The sequence below is a fragment of the Podarcis vaucheri genome, assembly GCF_965113315.1.
Source record: "Podarcis vaucheri genome assembly, chromosome: 13".
Taxonomy (NCBI): Eukaryota; Metazoa; Chordata; class Lepidosauria; order Squamata; family Lacertidae; genus Podarcis; species Podarcis vaucheri.
This window is the reverse complement of record NC_138751.1, coordinates 49,125,506-49,143,610: the sequence shown is the minus strand read 5'-3', so window position 1 is coordinate 49,143,610 and position 18,105 is coordinate 49,125,506. Positions and strand designations below refer to the sequence as shown.

Sequence of the window (18,105 nt, the reverse complement as noted above, 5' to 3'; positions counted from 1 at the left end):
CTTTAAAAGACATCTGAAGGCAGCCCCGTTTAGGGAAGTTTTTAATATTTAACGCTGTATTGTTTTTAACACCCGATTGGAAGCCGCCCAGAGTGGCTGGGGAAACTCAGCCAGATGGGCAGGGTATAAATAATAAATTATTATAATATTATAACAGTAAAACTGACAACAGGCTACAAGCACCCATTGCAAATTCTACCACAGATGAGAAACTTAGCATCATGGGATCATAGAATTATAGAATTGGGTCGCCTAGTCCCATGGTTCCTAATGTGGGGCACATACCCCACAGTGGGGCAATCTGATTTTTAAGGGGGGCAATTAAAGAATGAGTTATTAACAGTGAATGGCCTTTTGGGCTTCCTCCACGTGAACAGGAGTTCGCCTTTTGAATAATCAGAACTATATGTCACCGGGGGGGGGGGGGATCAAGGTTTTAGAGATGCTTAGGTGGGGCATGGGACGCAGGTGGCGCTGTGGGTTAAACCACAGAGCCTAGGACTTGCCGATCAGAAGGTCGGCGGTTCGAATCCCCGCGACGGGGTGAGCTCCCGTTGCTTGGTCCCTGCTCCTGCCAACCTAGCAGTTCGAAAGCACCTCAAAGTGCAAGTAGATAAATAGGTACCACTCCAGTGGGAAGGTAAACGGCGTTTCCGTGCGCTCCTCTGGTTCGCCAGAAGCGGCTTAGTCATGCTGGCCACATGACCTGGAAGCTGTATGCCGGCTCCCTCGGCCAATAAAGCAAGATGAGCGCCGCAACCCCAGAGTTGGCCACGACGGGACCTAATGGTCAGGGGACCCTTTACCTTTATGTGGGGCATAGCCAAAAAAATCGTTAGGAACCGCTGGCCTAGTGCCATCCTCTGCAATGCAGGAAACTTGTAACGCTGAAACACCTGTAAAATTAAAACATATTCTGCCAAGGGCTGAAAAGATGTCAAGAGGTGATGGCAGGTGTCTCCCCCCCCCCCAAAAAAAATTGCTACTCACCTCACCTCTATATAGAGGGATATAATCTTGGGTAGACTTGGGATACCAATCACTACACACACACACACACACACACACACACACACACGTATATATAACGTTTATATGTTTGTTTGTTTATATGTATGTTTAATGTATATATAATATACATTACAACATAGTGGGGGTGAGGTTTGGAACAGGCTATCATTGATGAAATGTGGTTTTTTGGTTTTTTAAACTGAACCTGGAGGTCATCGATCAGAAATGGACCCCCAGATTTTTTCCCCAGCTCTACAGGAGTCAGAAGGATCACACATGCGCAGATGGAAAGAAGATTCTGTACCAACCAAGGAGAAGTGGCAGATTAAACTACAGTGGTACCTCGGGTTAAGGACTTAATTCGTTCCAGGGGTCCGTTCTTAACCTGAAACTGTTCTTAACCTGAAGCACCACTTTAGTTAATGGGGCCTCCTGCTGCTGCTGTGCCGCCGGAGCACAATTTCTGTTCTCATCCTGAAGCAAAGTTCTTAACCCGAGGTACTATTTCTGGGTTAGCGGAGTCTGAAACCTGAAGTGTCTGTAACCTGAAGCGTATGTAACCCGAGGTACCACTGTAACGGGAGCAATAAGGAACTAAGAGGAGAGAAACTTCATCAGAGACTGGGGGGAAATTGTAGATTATTTGAAATGCTATTGTACGCACCAAAGTTCATTAGTAGGTTTAACTTAAACCAAACAGTTAAAAGGAAACTTAAAAGGAAACCAAGGCGTAGTTAATAATTGGAGTAATGAAGAAAATGCAGTGTTATAAATTAAAATAAAATAAGAAACCGCAAAAGGTGAGGGGGGAGGGAGTCAAAACATTTTTGTTTATTGTAATATTGGATTTGTATTGTTGTCAAAATGTTTTTTAAAAAAAACAGAGAAATGAAATAAATATAATTTAAAACAACACATGAACACACCCATTCCTTAGGAGCAATACAGTGGTACCTCGGGTTAAGTACTTAATTCGTTCCGGAGGTCCGTTCTTAACCTGAAACTGTTCTTAACCTGAAGCACCACTTTAGCTAATGGGGCCTCCCGCTGCTGCCACACAATTTGTGTTCTCATCCTGAAGCAAAGTTCTTAACCCGGGGTACTATTTCTGCGTTAGCGGAGTCTGTAACCTGAAGCGTATGTAACCTGAAGTGTATGTAACCCGAGGTACCACTGTACTTAACCTGAGGTACCACTGTAAAAGAAGCGGTTTTTGTTTTGTTTTTAAAAAGAAAAAACCGAAACGAAGTACCATTGTTACGTTTCATTTCTCCTACTTCAGGCAAGTCACAACTGACTAGATGCAGTCAGAGCCGGGCTTCCTAATTCAAGAAGGAAAGAGGTATCTATTTGCCCTCCACAAAATTCAGGCAAATCTTAAGATCCAAGTGGCACGGTGGAAAGAGAAAATAACGCAAAGCCTTGGGACAGCAGGTTTCCCTGCTGATCTCATAAACGCTCACTAAAAGGTAGGACTTACAGCCAATAAACTGTTTTCACTGTCCAGGTAAGTAGGGGCAAGGAGGAAAGTTTGCACTCCTTTTCACGCAAGCAAGGTTCACAAAAGGCTAAGGTGTCCTTAAAGCGGCCTGCAATTTCCTTGGTGAATTTTGGACCTAGAAAGTTACAGGATAACTAAGCAAGAATTGCATGGTGCCAAAAGTCATTCCGCATGTAGAGGATGCCATGAAGCCAGGTGGTAAGTGATAAACGGCGGCTGCTTCTTACAAGTAACTGAGTTGAAGCTAAACCCCAGAATGGGGTCCAGGGTACCATTGTTAAATCATTCAAAATTCCAGAACACCTGACTGATGAGGATATAATGACATAAGGACTGACATCACCCGGAACCAGGAAAAAGGACGTTGGATAAACTTAGAATGAGAAATGTTTTTTGTAAATAATCTATATCTATGGAATTAGTGTAATACTAAGGAAATACTAAGAGATGTTGGAAAGGAAGTAATTGGCTTTTGCAGAAAGGTTAAATATGGTTAAAACTTCAGAATCTTTAGAGATTTAAGGATAAGATAAAGTTCATGAAACTAATGGGGGGGGGAATGAAGTGGCTGAGTAATAAGGAGAAATTAGAATCTGGAAGAATGGTTTGATCATAAGTGAAAATATGAAGTAATATTATATGAGGACATATAATTAAGGGTAAGATATGAGGGTACGAATTTGCTGAATAAATTTTTGAATGGAATACAAAGAGGGAGGTGAGAGGAAGTCAGGAAAATAAGTAAAAGAATGATAGAAATTGAAGGGAGGGATTTTTTTTTTGTTTTGTTTCTGCTTTTATGCGGAATTCTTGGTTTTGGGGTTTTTCTGGTGTTTATTTTTTATTGTTTGTTGTTATGTCTTTTGTAATCTTTTCTCTTGTTAAAACTCAATAAAATATTATTATTAAACTATTCAAAATTCCAGGGGAGAAAGATTAAAATGCTATTTTGGATTGCAAGGAGATGGCTCTTTGCAAAATAACTTGATTATTTAGAAAACCGAAAACAACCATAGAACTGAAGTAGGGAGGGACTCGGAAGAACATCTAGTCTGGCCCCTACGGGATCACCTCTCCTGGTATGCTCCATGGAGGACCTTGAGATTCACAAAATAACAACACTTTGGAGGTCCCGAGCCTCAAGGAGGTTAGATTGGTTTCAACTAGGGCCAGGGCCTTTTCAGCACTGGCCCCGACTTGGTGGAATGCTCTGTCACAAGAGACTAGGGCCCTGCAAGACTTGACATCTTTCCGCAGGGCCTGCAAGACAGAGTTGTTCCGCCTGGCCTTTGGTTTGGACTCCGTCTGACCCTTACGTTTCCCTCCCCTTATGGTCTTGATTTATCAGCTACTTTAAAATGAGGCTGCATTTTAAATTGCATTTTAACCTGTATTTTAAATTGGTTCCCCCCCCTTTTCCCCCTATTATGTTTTTACTGTGATTTTATTGGTGTTAGCCGCCCTGAGCCCAGCTCTGGCCGGGGAGGGCGTGGTATAAATAAAAAATTATTATTATTATTATTAATCCAGGAATATGCAGGGATCGAACCTGCAACCTTGGCATTATCAGCACCACACTCTAACCAACTGAGCTATCCAGGCTGACATAGCTGAATTCATCCAGGCCGAATCACACTGAAGGTGCAACCATTTTACTGCACACTTTGTCAGGTGCATGAAAAGTTATCAAATGGATGGGGGGCTGTGTCAAGATTCTTGCATTGCAGGGGGGTTGGACTAGATGACCGATAATAAATGTTGGAAAATTAAAGAGACTGAAGGTATATTCTTTCACCTTTGGTGGACGTGCCCAAGGATTAAGGCTTTCTGGGAGATGATATATAATGAATTGAAAAAGGTATTTAAATATACCTTTTTGAAGAAACCAGAGGCCTTTCTCCTGGGCATAGTCGGCCAATTGGTGCCAAAGAAGGATAGAACCTTTTTTTATGTATGCTACAACAGCAGCAAGAATACTCATCGCAAAGTATTGGAAGACACAAGAACTACCCACCCTGGAAGAATGGCAGATGAAGGTGATGGACTACATGGAAATGGCCGAGATGACTGGCAGAATCCGGGACCAGGGAGAGGAGTTGGTGGAAGAAGATTGGAAAAAGTTTAAAGAATATCTACAGAAATACTGTAAAATTTATGAATGTTAAATGGACGTTGGATGGAAAATAAGCGGTATTGGTAAAAAGATGAATAAGAATATGTAAATATAGATTGATAATGAGGGGAAATGTATTTTTAATATAGGTTAAGATCCTGAGTAAAGTTAAGGATAGAGGGTAAGGATTTGCTGAACTAAATATCTGAACTGGAATACAAAAAGGGAGGTGTGAGGAGGTCGAGAAACTAGTGATAAAGTATAGGATATGAAAACTCTAATCTTTTTTCTGTTCTGTTTGTTGGTGTTTTTTGTTTTTTGTTTACTCTTATTCTGTTAAATGTCTTTTTTTATTCTGTACCTTTATTAATTGTTCAATAAATATTATTTCAAAAAATAAAATAAAAAATAGATGACCCGGGGGGGGGGGTCCCTTCCAACCCTACAATTCTGTCCTTCACCAGCAGGTGTATATATATATACATCATGGTAACAAGAAAAAAATGGAACTGGATCTCTGACAAAGCCTGAATGCAATACAGCGGACGCTCGGGTTGCGAATGTTCACAACCCGCAGCGCTGCGTCTGTGCACGTGCTGGTTGCGACTCAGCGCTTCTGCGCATGCGCAAAGCACGAGTTAGTGCTTCTGTGCATGCGCCAAAACCCGGAAGTAACCTGTTCCGATACTTCCTGGTTCGGTGCGTTGCGCAACTCGAAAACGTGCAACCTGAAGAATCTGTAACCCGAAGTATGACTTTATAAGGACAGAGCGATCCACTCACAGCAGCTGATTATCTGAGAGGAAGATTTGACAAAGTGCCATATGGGCTTGTGCTGTCAGGAACTGTGCTCTGAAGCAAAGCACGAGGTTCAAGCGAGCTTGCAAAATATTTTGTGACAGTGGAAGCTGCTGGATACCTTTCATCAAGCTGGGCTTGTCCCAAGACTCACTTAAAAGTCCTGGGTCCCCAGGTTGTTTTGTACCACAATAAATACTGCAGGAACAAAGGAAAGGGCAAATTATCGCAAATTATGTCAACAAGCAGAAAAGACTTTCTGTTTCCAGGCAACCACAAAACCATGCAACAACAAGCATCAGAATGGGGAGACGCCGCCTGCCACCGCTGTCGAAAAGATCCAGAAAGCGGGCACTGGGAAAACGAAAAGCACAGCTTTGATGGTGCTGCCTTGGAGACAGCTTGCAGCCCCAAACAAGTTCAGCGACTTGTTTTGAGCGAGCTGCTTGCGACTAACTGTGTTTAGCTAAATTGTAGAGTGTGAGGAAGACTGTACAATGCAAGTACGGCCCTCTTGACAGCAGGAACATGGTTAACCTGGGGGAACATAGCAGGAAAACCAATGAAGTGGAATATTGTGGGGATAAAAGGTAAAGGTAAAGGTCCAGTCATGGCCGACTCTGGGGTTGCGGTGATCATCTCGCTTTCTTGGCCGAGGGAGCCGGCGTACAGTTTCCGGGTCATGTGGCCAGCATGACTAAGCCGCTTCTGGTGAACCAGAGCTGCACACGGAAATGCCGTGTACCTTCCCGCTGGAGCGGTACCTATTTATCTACTTGCACTGGCGTGCTTTCGAACTGCTAGGTTGGCAGGAGCAGGGACCGAGCAACAGGAGCTCACCCAATCGTGGGGATTCGAACCGCCAACCTTCTGATCGGCAAGTCCTAGGCTCTGTGGTTTAACCCACAGCGCCACCCGCGTCCTATTGTGGGGATGGTCCAGTATAAATCCACTTGCTGGCATCTCAGGAGACAATGGAGTGTGCCTCTAAGGGTGAAGCCAAGCTGCTGCATTAGCAGCACTGAAATGACCTCCCCAGGGAGCTGGTCTGGTCAGTGTGTCTGGTGGGTCCTGGGAGGTCCAAATGACAAGACCCACCCCCTCTCGTCCTTTCTGTTGTGGTTCAAAGGAAAGCAGAGCGAGACATTTGGTACCAGCTTGGCTGCAGGAGTTGCCAAAATTCCTTCTTTTACACATCTGTTAGAATCATAGAATCATAGAGTTGGAAGAGACCACAAGGGCCATCGAGTCCAACCCCCTGCCAAGCAGGAAACACAAAGATCCCAGCCTTGCTTCTCTCTGACGCTGTGGCAGTTCTGCCAACCAGCGACCAAGGCGTCATTCTCTCCCAAGCTCCCTTCAAGAACAAAATCTTGTACTGGGTTACTCTGTAAACGTAATTCTCCGAATCGTATGTTGAACATTTTGACCTTCTGCTGTAACACTGGCTGCTTTCAATTATTTACTGGATGTTGTAGGTAGGCCAATACATCTATCCCCTGTTTCTTAAGGGGGAAAAAACATCTCATGCTTGCGTACTTTGCACTGTGACAGTCACCTTCGGTGAGCAATGGAATTTTACTATTTTTGGACCCTGAAAGCAAATTGCTTTGGTGACGGCAACTGACCTGATAAGCTGCGCGAAACTTCCAATACAAAGTGAACCATTCTTTTAGTACTGCTTGGGAGAAACTCCAATTCTGGGGCTGGCTGGCCCGAACCACTCCAATACAGTGGTACCTTGGTTGTCAAACGGCTTGGCTCCAGAACAAATCAGCTCCCGAAAGCCGCAAACCCGGAAGTGAGTGTTCCAGTTTGTGAACGTTTTTCGGAAACCAACATCCAAGAAAGTGCAGGAAGCTTCTGCAGCCAATCAGAAGTCAAACCTTGGTTTTCGAATGGTTCCGGGAGCCGAACGGACTCCTGGAACAGATTAGGTTTGATAACAAAGGTACCACTGTACTTCAGACCAAATAAATTTTGCCCTTTCTTGAGTCTGACTTGAAGAACCGCAGCCTGTGGCAGCCGGGCTGCTTCCCTCTAAAGCTGAATGCTTCAAAGAAGCACAGAAAAGCCCAATAATATGGTACTGAGAGCTTGAAGTCAGCTTTGTTTACTCAAAAGCTAGCTTCACTGAGTTCAGTGTAATGTATCCGCAGGTAAGTGTGTATAGGACTGCAGTTTTCACCCCACCTTTTAAAGCAAATCTCTAACCCTTATGCAGCAGTCTGCTTGAAAGTATGCAGGCAACACCTGCTGAAATCTCAGAAGTCCAAGGAGTTGCTGAAAAGGTTTTCCTGGTATTCGGGGGAGGCACTCCAGTGTTTGGGGGTTTAGTTTTTCATCCGTCATCAAGCTTTGCATGAGCCAAAAAAATTATGAAAAAGAAGAAGAAATGGCGAGGGGAAGCAGGAACAGATTTAGGCCAATTTATCCAATAGGCATAATCTATGGGTTATGGGGTGCAGGTGGCAGTGGGATGCGGGTGGTGCTGTGGTCTAAACCACTGAGCCTAGGGCTTGCCAACTGGAAGCTTGGCGGTCCGAATCCCCGCAACGGGGTGAGCTCCCGTTGCTCAGTCCCAGCTCCTGCCAACCTAGCAGTTCGAAAGCACGTCAAAGTGCAAGTAAATAAATAGGTAAGGTATAGGCGGGAAGGTAAATGGCATTTCTGTGCGCTGTTCTGGTTTCGCCAGAAGTGGCTTAGACATGCTGGGCGCATGACCCAGAAAAACTGTCTGAGGACAACCGCCGGCTCCCTCGGCCTGTAAAGCGGGATGAGTGCCGCAACCCCAGAGTCATCCGCGACCGGACTTAACTGTCAGGGATCCTTTACCTTTACCTATTCAGCTTTCCCAGCATGGAATCTCTACGAAACAAAAAAAAGTGGTGGCGGAGACAGGATGCCAAAGGGAATGGTGAACCCATGTGTACACAAAAGGATTACCAAAGAAACTTGAAGAGAAATGGGACAACATGGGTACAAACTTATTTTTTTAGTTCATGGAATACAGTCTTCACAGCTCTGTTTGTGCTGCTGTACTATGCCTGCCCTATGTGATGGAAGAGTTGAATGTTGTTTGCCTACTATTTCTGGGTGATGTTGTGACTACTACTGTTAACCAATTACGGAAATCATGCAGTGCAATGCTAATATTTTATAGATAGGTAGCCGTGTTGGTCTGCCATAGTCAAAATAAAAAAATTCCTTCCAGTAGCACCTTAAAGACCAACTAAGTTAGTTCTTGGTATGAGCTTTCGTGTGTATCTGAAGAAGTGTGCATGCACACAAAATCTCATACCAAGAACTAACTCAGTTGGTCTTTAAGGTGCTACTGGAAGGATTTTTTTTATTTTGGCTAATATTTTATGTTAGGATTTACTCATGTTTTCTCAGAAGCACACTAAATAGGGAGTTAGAGATTCATAGAATGGTAGTCGTCTAGTCCAACCGTCTGCAATGATCTCCAAACTCTAAAAAGTCATGATTCTAAAAGGGATTTATTTACAGTTATATAGTTTGCATAGCTATCTGGTATGTTGCTATGTTTAAGTATAGCATTTAAAATAGCCTAATGAATATTTTGAAAACTGATATGGGTTTAAGAAGGATAGGATATTTGTAGCAACACAAGGAAAGAAGCTAACTGTGGCATTGATCCATGTATAAATGGAATCAACAGCAGCCAAGGCAGAGTTTGCCACCCAATTAATACTTGACGTGCAGCCAATCCTGGCTTTTCAACTAACACGCCAAAACAATAGGTGCATTTGCAAATATATGTTGGACGCAGTCACTTTAGATGTAGGCTTTTACAAAAGTTATGAAATAGCCCTCTGCTATTAATGACTGCGCCCCCCAGCTCAACTTTTCACAGGTATACAACTCTTGACACTTTCATAGAAGGGAAAATTAGGGACTTTTTTTAACCCTTTGCTTCTTAGTTGCTATCCCATGACAAGGGGGCAGCCAACTTAGCCATACCTACCTAACAGAGACGAAATAAACCCCGTGTCCATTGCAATTTGCTGAGTAAAACTCTGGGGACGGTACAGTACCCTTTGCTTCATATTCCTGCTCTCACCAGCAAGAGAGCCACCTTTGCAACGCTTAAGTTTCGATTTTCCACACCACCTCTCCTCTTTCTCCGCCAAATATTTGACGATAAGTGCCCCACCCCCGTCCACGAGGACACGCGCGCACCCTCCTTCGAGGAACCTGGAGAGATGATGGGCCTGGCCACATTCACTCCAAACCATCCCTTCAAATGCAAACCATCGGCTTCTAAATATTGCCCTGTTCACTGGCATCCCCTGGACCTCCTTACTCGCAAGTAAGCGCCCCTGGTTTCAGCGTCCCATACTTTCAAGCTTAGGGACTGCAGCTCGATCGAGCCCAAAACGTTGCACTTGGAAATCTGGTCCTCGCGCTCTTTGGGGGAAGGAAAGGCGCGCGTAAAGAAACCTACATTTCCCCCAGGGACCTCCAGACGGCTCCTTCCACCCAGTTTATTTCTGGTCTCTGCCGCCCCCCTCGTGCGCTTCCAAGCCGGTACCAACGCCTCCCAAGAGCGCAGCGCTCCCCCTGCCTCCCCAAGCAAGCAAGTCGCGTCGCCTTCTGCGCGCCTCTCTCCCTCCTAAGGAAAAGCGGGGTTAAGGACGGCAAGCCTGGTTTTTTGAAAAAGAGAGGGAAGGCTCGGAGCGCGCTGCTGACTTTCCAGCCCCCGCCGCGCTTACCTGCCGCCGTGACAGCGAGGAGAAAGGCGGCGAGCGCCCGGCCACCCCGGTGCGCCATGACGCGCGCCCTGTTGCGCACGGGGGGACCGCGGCGCCGGGAGGGTGGGGAGCTTTGGCGCCCCGCTTGGAGACGGCCTTGGCGGGCAGAGGAGCTGCTGCGATCCGGAGCCGGCGGCACTTCCTCCGGCTGCTCCGAGGCGAGGAGCGCGCGTCTTTCTCTCTCTCTCCTTTCCTTCCTCTCTGGTCCGGAGCTGCTGGTGCTGCAGTGCAACGCCTCCTTCTCCTCCTGCTCCTCCTCCCTTCCCGGGACTCGTCCGCTGACTTCTCGCCTCCCCTTTCGCCGCCGCCGCTGCTGCTGCAGCCGGCCCTCGCTCGGCCTCAGGGCGGCCCCTGCTGGGCGTTGCGCGCAGGCTTCAGCCCCATGGGAACCTGGAGAGGGGAAAGGAGACGCCGGGCCGAGAGGATCAGAAGAACCAACTTCCCAAGGGCAAGCGGGCTTCTCTTTGCCCCACACTGCTCCGGGACCAGACCACTGGATTGATTGATTGATTGATTGATTGATTCAGTTTCTATGCCGCTTTTCATTCAAATAAATGCCAAAGCGGCTTACAAACAATAGAATCCTAGAAATGTAGAGTTCCTAGAAATGTAGGAATTTGCAGCTGTTATTTCTGCTGATAATAAGTTAGTAATTATGTAGAATAATGGTTGAGGGGGATTTCTCTTTAATTATTATTTGCTGGTATTTTGAGAATTTATTTTATTGTGTATTATTATATTCTAATGAATTGTTGAATGTTGTTTATTTTAAGTCTTATTTTTTATTATTGACTTGTTTGTATTGGGGCAGACTGTTGTAAGATGTGTTCTATTTATTTTGTTGGTTCTTCATCTTGTAAAGGTAAAGGACCCCTGACACTTAAGTCCAGTTGTGAACAACTCTGGGGTTGCGGCGCTCATCTCGCTTTACAGGTCAAGGGAGCCGGCGTTTGTCCGCTCTGCAGACAGTTTTTCCGGGTCATGACTAAGGCACTTCTGGTGAACCAGGGCAGCGCACGGAAACGCCGTTTACCTTCCCGCCGGAGCAGTACCTATTTATCTACTTGCACTTTGACATGCTTTCAAACTGCTAGGTGGGCAGGAGCTGGGACTTAGCAACGGGAGCTCACCCCATCGCAGGGATTCGAACCGCCGACCTTCCGATCGGCAAACCCTAAGCTCTGTGGTTTAGACCACAGCACCACCTGAGTCCCTTCCGCCTTGTGCATAGCAATATGCAAATTATACAAATCACATACCCTTCAACATTTCTCTGACGAAAATAGGGACATCTTAAAGGTAAAGGGATCCCTGACCATTAGGTCCAGTCGTGACCGACTCTGGGGTTGCAGCGCTCATCTCACTTTATTGGACGAGGGAGCCGGCGTACAGCTTCCGGGTCATGTGGCCAGCATAACTGCTTATCTACTTGCACTTTGACGTGCTTTTGAACTGCTAGGTTGGAAGGAGCAGGGACCGAGCAATGGGAGCTTACCCTGTCGCGGGGATTCGAACCGCCGACCTTCTGATCGACAAGTCCTAGGCTCTGTGGTTTAACCCACAGCAACACCCGGGTCCCTTTTAGGGACATCTTATTCCATAATACAGTGGTACCTCGGGTTAAGTACTTAATTCGTTCCGGAGGTCCGTACTTAACCTGAAACTGTTCTTAACCTGAAGCACCACTTAGCTAATGCAGCCTCCTGCTGCTGCCGTGCTGCTGGAGCACGATTTCTGTTCTCATCCTGAAGCAAAGTTCTTAACCTGAAGCACTGTTTCTGGGTTAGCGGAGTCTGTAACCTGAAGCGTCTGTAACCTGAAGCATATGTAACCTGAAGTGTATGTAACCCGAGGTACCACTATAATAATAGTAATTTATGCCCTGCCCATTTGACTGGGTTTCCCCATCCACTCTGGGTGGCTTCTAACATAATTAAACATTTAAAAACTTTCCTGTACAAGGCTGCCTTTAGATGTCTTCCAAAGGTTGTATAGTTACTCATCTCCTTGGCTCGGGGGTTGTATAACTCCCTCCCAACTCTACAATTCAAGTTACAAGAAAGGAGATGCTGACTAAACATTTGGGGGGTAAACTTTCTGACAGTAAGAGCTGTTTGACAGTGGAACAGTCTCTCTCTGGAAGTTGTGGACTCTCTTTCCTTGGAGGTTTGTAAGCAGAGGTTGGATGGTCATCTGTCATGGATGCTTTAACCTGAGGTTTCTGCATGGGGAGGGATTGAACTAGATGACACTGGGGTCCCTTCCAACTCTAAGATTCTTTGATTCTATGAAAGCTAATGCACTAAAACACATACATTAAATAGGTAAAGGTAAAGGGACCCCTGACCATTAGGTCCAGTCGCGGCCGACTCTGGGGTTGCAGCGCTCATCTCGCTTTATTGGCCGAGGGGGCCAGCGTACAGCTTCCGGGTCATGTGGCCAGCATGACTAAGCTGCTTCTGGCGAACCAGAGCAGCGCATGGAAATGCTGTTTACCTTCCCGCCGGAGTGGTACCTATTTATCTACTTGCACTTCATGTGCTTTTGAACTGCAAGGTGGGCAGGAGCAGGGACCGAGCAATGGGAGCTCACCCCGTCGCGGGGATTCAAACCGCCGACCTTCTGATCGGCAAGCCCTAGGCTCTGTGGTTTAACCCACAGCGCCACCCGCGTCCCTCATACATTAAATACATCTAGTCAAAATAGCAGAAATGCCAACATTTTAAAGTTGTCCCTTTGCAAGATTCAGGACACATCAGACACTCGCCCACCCTAAAAAAATAATGATCAGAACTGTAGTTTGATAAAGGTGCTAGAATTGTAGGTCCATGAATGGTAAATTACAGTTCACAGCAGGGGTCAGCAACCTTTCTCAGACCATGTGGTGGGCCGGACTACATTTTGGGGGGAAAAATAGGAATGAATTCCTATGCCCCACAAATAACCCAGAGATGCATTTTAAATAAAAGGACACATTCTACTCATGTAAAAACACCAGGCAGGCCCCACAAATAACCCAGAGATGCATTTTAAATAAAAGGACACATTACAGTGGTACCTCGGGTTAAGTACTTAATTCGTTCCAGAGGTCCATACTTAACCTGAAACTGTTCTTAACCTGAAGCACCACTTTAGCTAATGGGGCCTCCTGTTGCCACCGGAGCACGATTTCTGTTCTCATCCTGAAGCAAAGTTCTTAACCTGAAGCACTATTCTGGGTTACTGGAGACTGTAACCTGAAGTGTATGTAACCTGAAGCGTATATACCACTGTATACTCATGTAAAAATACGCTGATTCCCAGACTGTCTACAGGCTGGATTTAGAAGGTGATTGGGCCCCATCCGGCCCCCGGGACTTCGGTTGCCTACCCCTGGTTCACAGGATTATTGGGAGGGGTAGTATGTTTTAAATGTATGGTGTGTGTTCAGATTCATCTCGTTCACCAAAATACTATGATCTGCTCCTGGTGTTGCTATGAATCGCAGCCTTGCCTGCTCCCAAAACACTGGGCACTTTTAAAATACGCAATTAGCCGAACAAAAGCAACAGTGATCACAAGCAAATGTGGAATGTGGTTTCATTTTGCAGTTTACAAAATCGTGACCGCAGTCCTGATTTGTGGAAACAAACGCCTTGGGATTCCAGAGGGGTGGCCCTATATTTATCTGTTGAAGGAAAAACAACAAAACCCTCCCGTTCACCTTTAAGACACGCCACTTTATTATGGCATAAACTTTTATGGACCAAAGTGGGTAGACTGGGAAGCGGGGAGTTTTGTCAGCAGAGAGACCTAAAGGTCATGGAATGAAAGGCGCATATCGCTAAGCAGAGTTGAAATGAAGGCAACAAGATTAGAACAGGATATAGAAACCTTACCTTGAGTTTATCGGTTGGTCTGCTTGTTTGTTTGTTTGTTTGTTTGTTTGGTGTATAGACCCACCACACAAACAAGATTATATATTTAGTTTTGCTTTTGAAAGCTGCTGCATCATCTGTTTCGGAAAGCAACGAACCCAAAATATCAGCTGCCCCTGTATCTAAAGTTAAGGCAGATAGGTTAAACAACCTTCTGTCTAAGTCTAGCAGTGCAATTCTCAGCCTGCTTTCTCAGAAACAGGTTTTGCTCACTTCCACGGGGAAGGTTAGCTTGAATAAATGCAGACCCTCTGAGTTTCCCCATTTTCCAGGGTCGGTTCTGGATTTGCAGAAGCCGTCCCGGTCTCTGATTTGATTCCAGAATAACCCGCTTTTCCTTAGGATGCCCCTATGTTCATCAGACAAATGTTTGAAGCTATGGAGTTATCTGATCCCTGAGCCATCTGAAGGCAGCCCTGTATATAGGAAGGTTTTTTATGTTTAATTATGGTTTTATATATGTTGCAAGCTGCCCCACTGTTTCAATAATAGGAAAAGCAAAGCCTGCAGGCCTTATTTGTCTCTTCCTCAACAGAAGCCTACAAAAAAGATGTCTGCCCCCAGGGTCAGGTCTGCAGTGTCTGTAGCTAATAATAATAATAAATAAGATTAAGAATACTGACAGTGGTAGCGGGGTGAGGCAAAAGGGAGGAGGAACTGAGCAAAAACTGGAGAATACTTTAAAATGTGAGGAGGGAAGTTAAATTCTGCTCCCCTCCCTAAGATATTTCATCTACATGAGCTTCCTTTCCAAAAAAAACCCCCAAGGAAATTGCAAAATAAAGTACTTAAGTTCTACACCATGCCGTGAGCATCCTGAGGTGCTTCACATAGATTCAGCACACAGCCATTGCTGATTTAAGCTGCAAGCGGAAGAGCAATGCTGCCTCCAGATTTCTGGAACCCAAATAATATTCTGTAGCCAGGAGGGAAGTCCTGAGTGTGTGTGTGTGTGTGTGTGTGTGTGTGTGTGTGTGTGTGTGTTTAGAATGATGGTTTTCATTTGAACCACAGTGTGTGTGAAAGGGTTAAGCACACCTACCTTTTGCTAAGCTCCTGATCATATTTCCCTTCTTCACCACAAACTGTGTTTTAGGCAAGGAAGAAAAGAAATGTATATAGAGGCAATAGTGTTTTAAAAGTGAAGTGTTAAAGTGCTGGGACTGATTCCTAGAGAGGTGAGATGGACCATAAAGAAAGGACGTTGGATGAAAATTAGAAATATGAAGGGAAATTCTTTTTTTTTTATGTTAACTTTGGAATCAGTGTAAAATTATTGAAATTTGAGGGTTTTTGTCGGAAAGGAACTAAATTGGCTTTAGTAGAAATGCTTTCAAGGAGAAAAGTAGGAATGTGATGTGTTTTTGAAATTTTAAGACTTTCAATATAAGATAAGGATAAATGGAATAAGGTAAATTGAATAATAGATTATGCTAAAAGAGGGAAAGGCTATGTTGATAAGATAGAGCTTGAAGATTAACTATTTAAATTAAAATTGAGAAATATGGGAAGAATTTGCTGAAATAACGAACTGAACCGGAATACAAGAAGGGAGGTGTGAGGAAGTCCAAGAATTAAGCAAATGAAAAATGTAATTTGAGACTTTTTTTTTTTACTTTTTTCTATTTCTTTCTTTACTGTTTTCTTTTTTGGGTTAGGGTTGGGCTTTTTCATATGTATTGATGAAACTCTGAATAAATATCATTAGAAAAAACATAAAGAAGGGAAGGTCTGGAGCAGGGGTGGGCAACCTAAGGCCCGGGGGCCGGATCTGGCCCAATCGCCTTCTCAATCCGACCCGTGGACGGTCCGGGAATCTGTGTGTTTTTACATGAGCAGAATGTGTCCTTTTATTTAAAATGCATCTCTGGGTTATTTGTGGGGCATAGGAATTCCCCTCCCCCTGAAATACAGTCCAGCCCCCCACAAGGTCTGAGGGACAGTGGACTGGCCCCCTGCTGAAAACGTCTGCTGACCCCTGGTCTAGAGCAATTTCTGCAGACAATAACCAGCCCAACAGTGCGCTGAACAAGCTGCACGATGTGTTCTTACACGACTGTTCTGTTGTGTTTTTAAAAAGGATCTTTTTTTCTGAGCAAAAGCAGAGCTTGAACAAGAAAAGGAAGCATGATGTTTTGCTCCTGATGCCATGCAGATTGCTATTAAATTAAAAGTGAAAAAGCTCGCCTGTTCCACAGTAAATGCTTCACTGCAGAAGCAGCCCATAGAGCAGGGGTCAGCAACCTTTTTCAGCCATGGGCCGGTCCACCGTCCTTCAGATCATGTGGGGGGCTGGACTATATTCTGAAAAGGAAAAAAAAACTGAACGAATTCCTATGCCCCACAAATAACCTTAGACAACTCAATGGCTAGCATGGAACACAGGACAAGGGACCAAATAGGCCTTTGGCCCAGTTCAGCAGGCCTCTGTGTCCATTTTGAGTTTGCAAGTTCCTCTGAGTGGGCCATTCTCCTATACCCTTGGCGTACTTCCGCACTGGAGCTTATTGTGGACTCAGCGCTGCTGAGCAAGAGCTACTGGGCTCATTTTGGTTTTTTTGGTTTTTTTTAATAAGATATTTATTAAAGTTTTCAAGATATTACAAAAGAAAAATAGAAAAAAGAAAAATACAAAATAAAAATAGTTAAAAACAACTCAAACATTCCATCACTTATTTTTCATTAGCTTGTTTCCCGGACCTCCTCACGCCTCCCTTTTTTGTATTCCAGTTCAATTTGTTGGTTCAGCAAATCCTTCCCCTCTTTGTTTATCCTAATCTTCAATCTTAAAATATTGTAACGTTAAATTTTTACCTGTTAGCAATCCATTTTTCATATTCCCTTATAGTATTGCAGCTAAAAACCACTTAATTTCTATCCAACATCATTCTAACATTCATTAATTTTACAATATTTCTGTAAATAGTCTTTAAATTTCTTCCAATCTTCTTCCACCGACTCTTCTCCCTGGTCTCAGATTCTGCCAGTCATTTCCGCCAGTTCCATGTAGTCCAAAGCTACTGGGCTCATTTTGTGGTGCACTGTGAATCGTAGTGTTTTCGCCACCAAACGTTGCAGAGGGCCTTCCCCCCTGCCTTTGGCACCACTTTGGAGTGAATTGGATGCTGCCGGATTTTTGGCAGAATCTTGACCCCACGGCTTAGGGCGCTGAGGGCTCCTTTTGCACAGTGCCGGGAAACGTAGTGTTTTCACCATCAAACGTTGCAGTAGAACCAGCTTCCCGTTCTTGGTTCCCAGGAAATTGGGGAAAGCAGACTTCATGTTCCTCGTCCCTTTTCTAAAAAACGTATCTCCCCCCAAACAATCCTGGGAATTGTAGTTTGTGAAGGGTTCTGGGAATTGAGAGGGAAGCACTTTAAATCATAGGATCACAGAATTGTAGAGTTGGGAGGGACCTCCGAGCGTCATCTAGACCAACCCCCTGCAATGCAGGAATCTCAGCTAAAGCATCCATGGCAGATGGCCACCCCACCTCTGCTGATAAACCTCAGCGGAAGGAGAGTCTACCGCCTTCCGAGGGATTTCTCCCCACGGTCAAACAGCTCTTGCTGTCAGAAAGTTCTTCCTGAAGTTGAGTTGGAATCTCCTTTCTTGTAGCTTGAATCCACGGCTTCAGGTCCTGAGGGCCTCTGGAGCAGGAGAAAACAAGCTTCCTCCCTGTGACGGCCCTTGAGATATGGTCAGGGCTTCATGGTGTGGCTCTCATATCCATGTCCTGAGGGACAGAGAGCAAAACGTTTCTCTCTCCCCTTTCTCCAGCCCAGGCAGAATTGCAAGGGGTCAGTGCATCTGGCTGGTAAGGAGATGGTCAGAGTTTGGAGCTCAGCCAGGGCTGGCTGTGGGCAGGATCCTGGCATTGCTGGGGTTGGACTAGATGACCCTTGGCATCCCTCCTTCCAACTCTACCATCAAGCAGCCAAAGGAAGGGGTGGGGGAGCAAGATGCAGAACAAGGGGAGACACAACCACA

At 45.1% G+C, this 18,105-nt stretch overlaps 1 protein-coding gene across 2 annotated transcripts in view; it reads right to left on the bottom strand.

Annotated features, from left to right (window-relative positions):
• The window catches only part of PARM1 (prostate androgen-regulated mucin-like protein 1), a 42,453-nt gene extending 27,259 nt beyond the window's left edge, over positions 1-15,194 (bottom strand). The window contains exon 1 of one of the 2 annotated variants that reach the window (XM_082195087.1): positions 15,158-15,194. In XM_082195087.1, coding sequence (XP_082051213.1) covers positions 15,158-15,179 — 22 coding nt within the window. In that variant the 5' untranslated portion in view covers positions 15,180-15,194. Of the gene's footprint in view, positions 1-10,159; positions 10,523-15,157 lie in introns of those variants that run through there. The other variant, XM_082195085.1, reaches the window with a different exon arrangement.
• Positions 15,195-18,105: the final 2,911 nt, after the last annotated feature.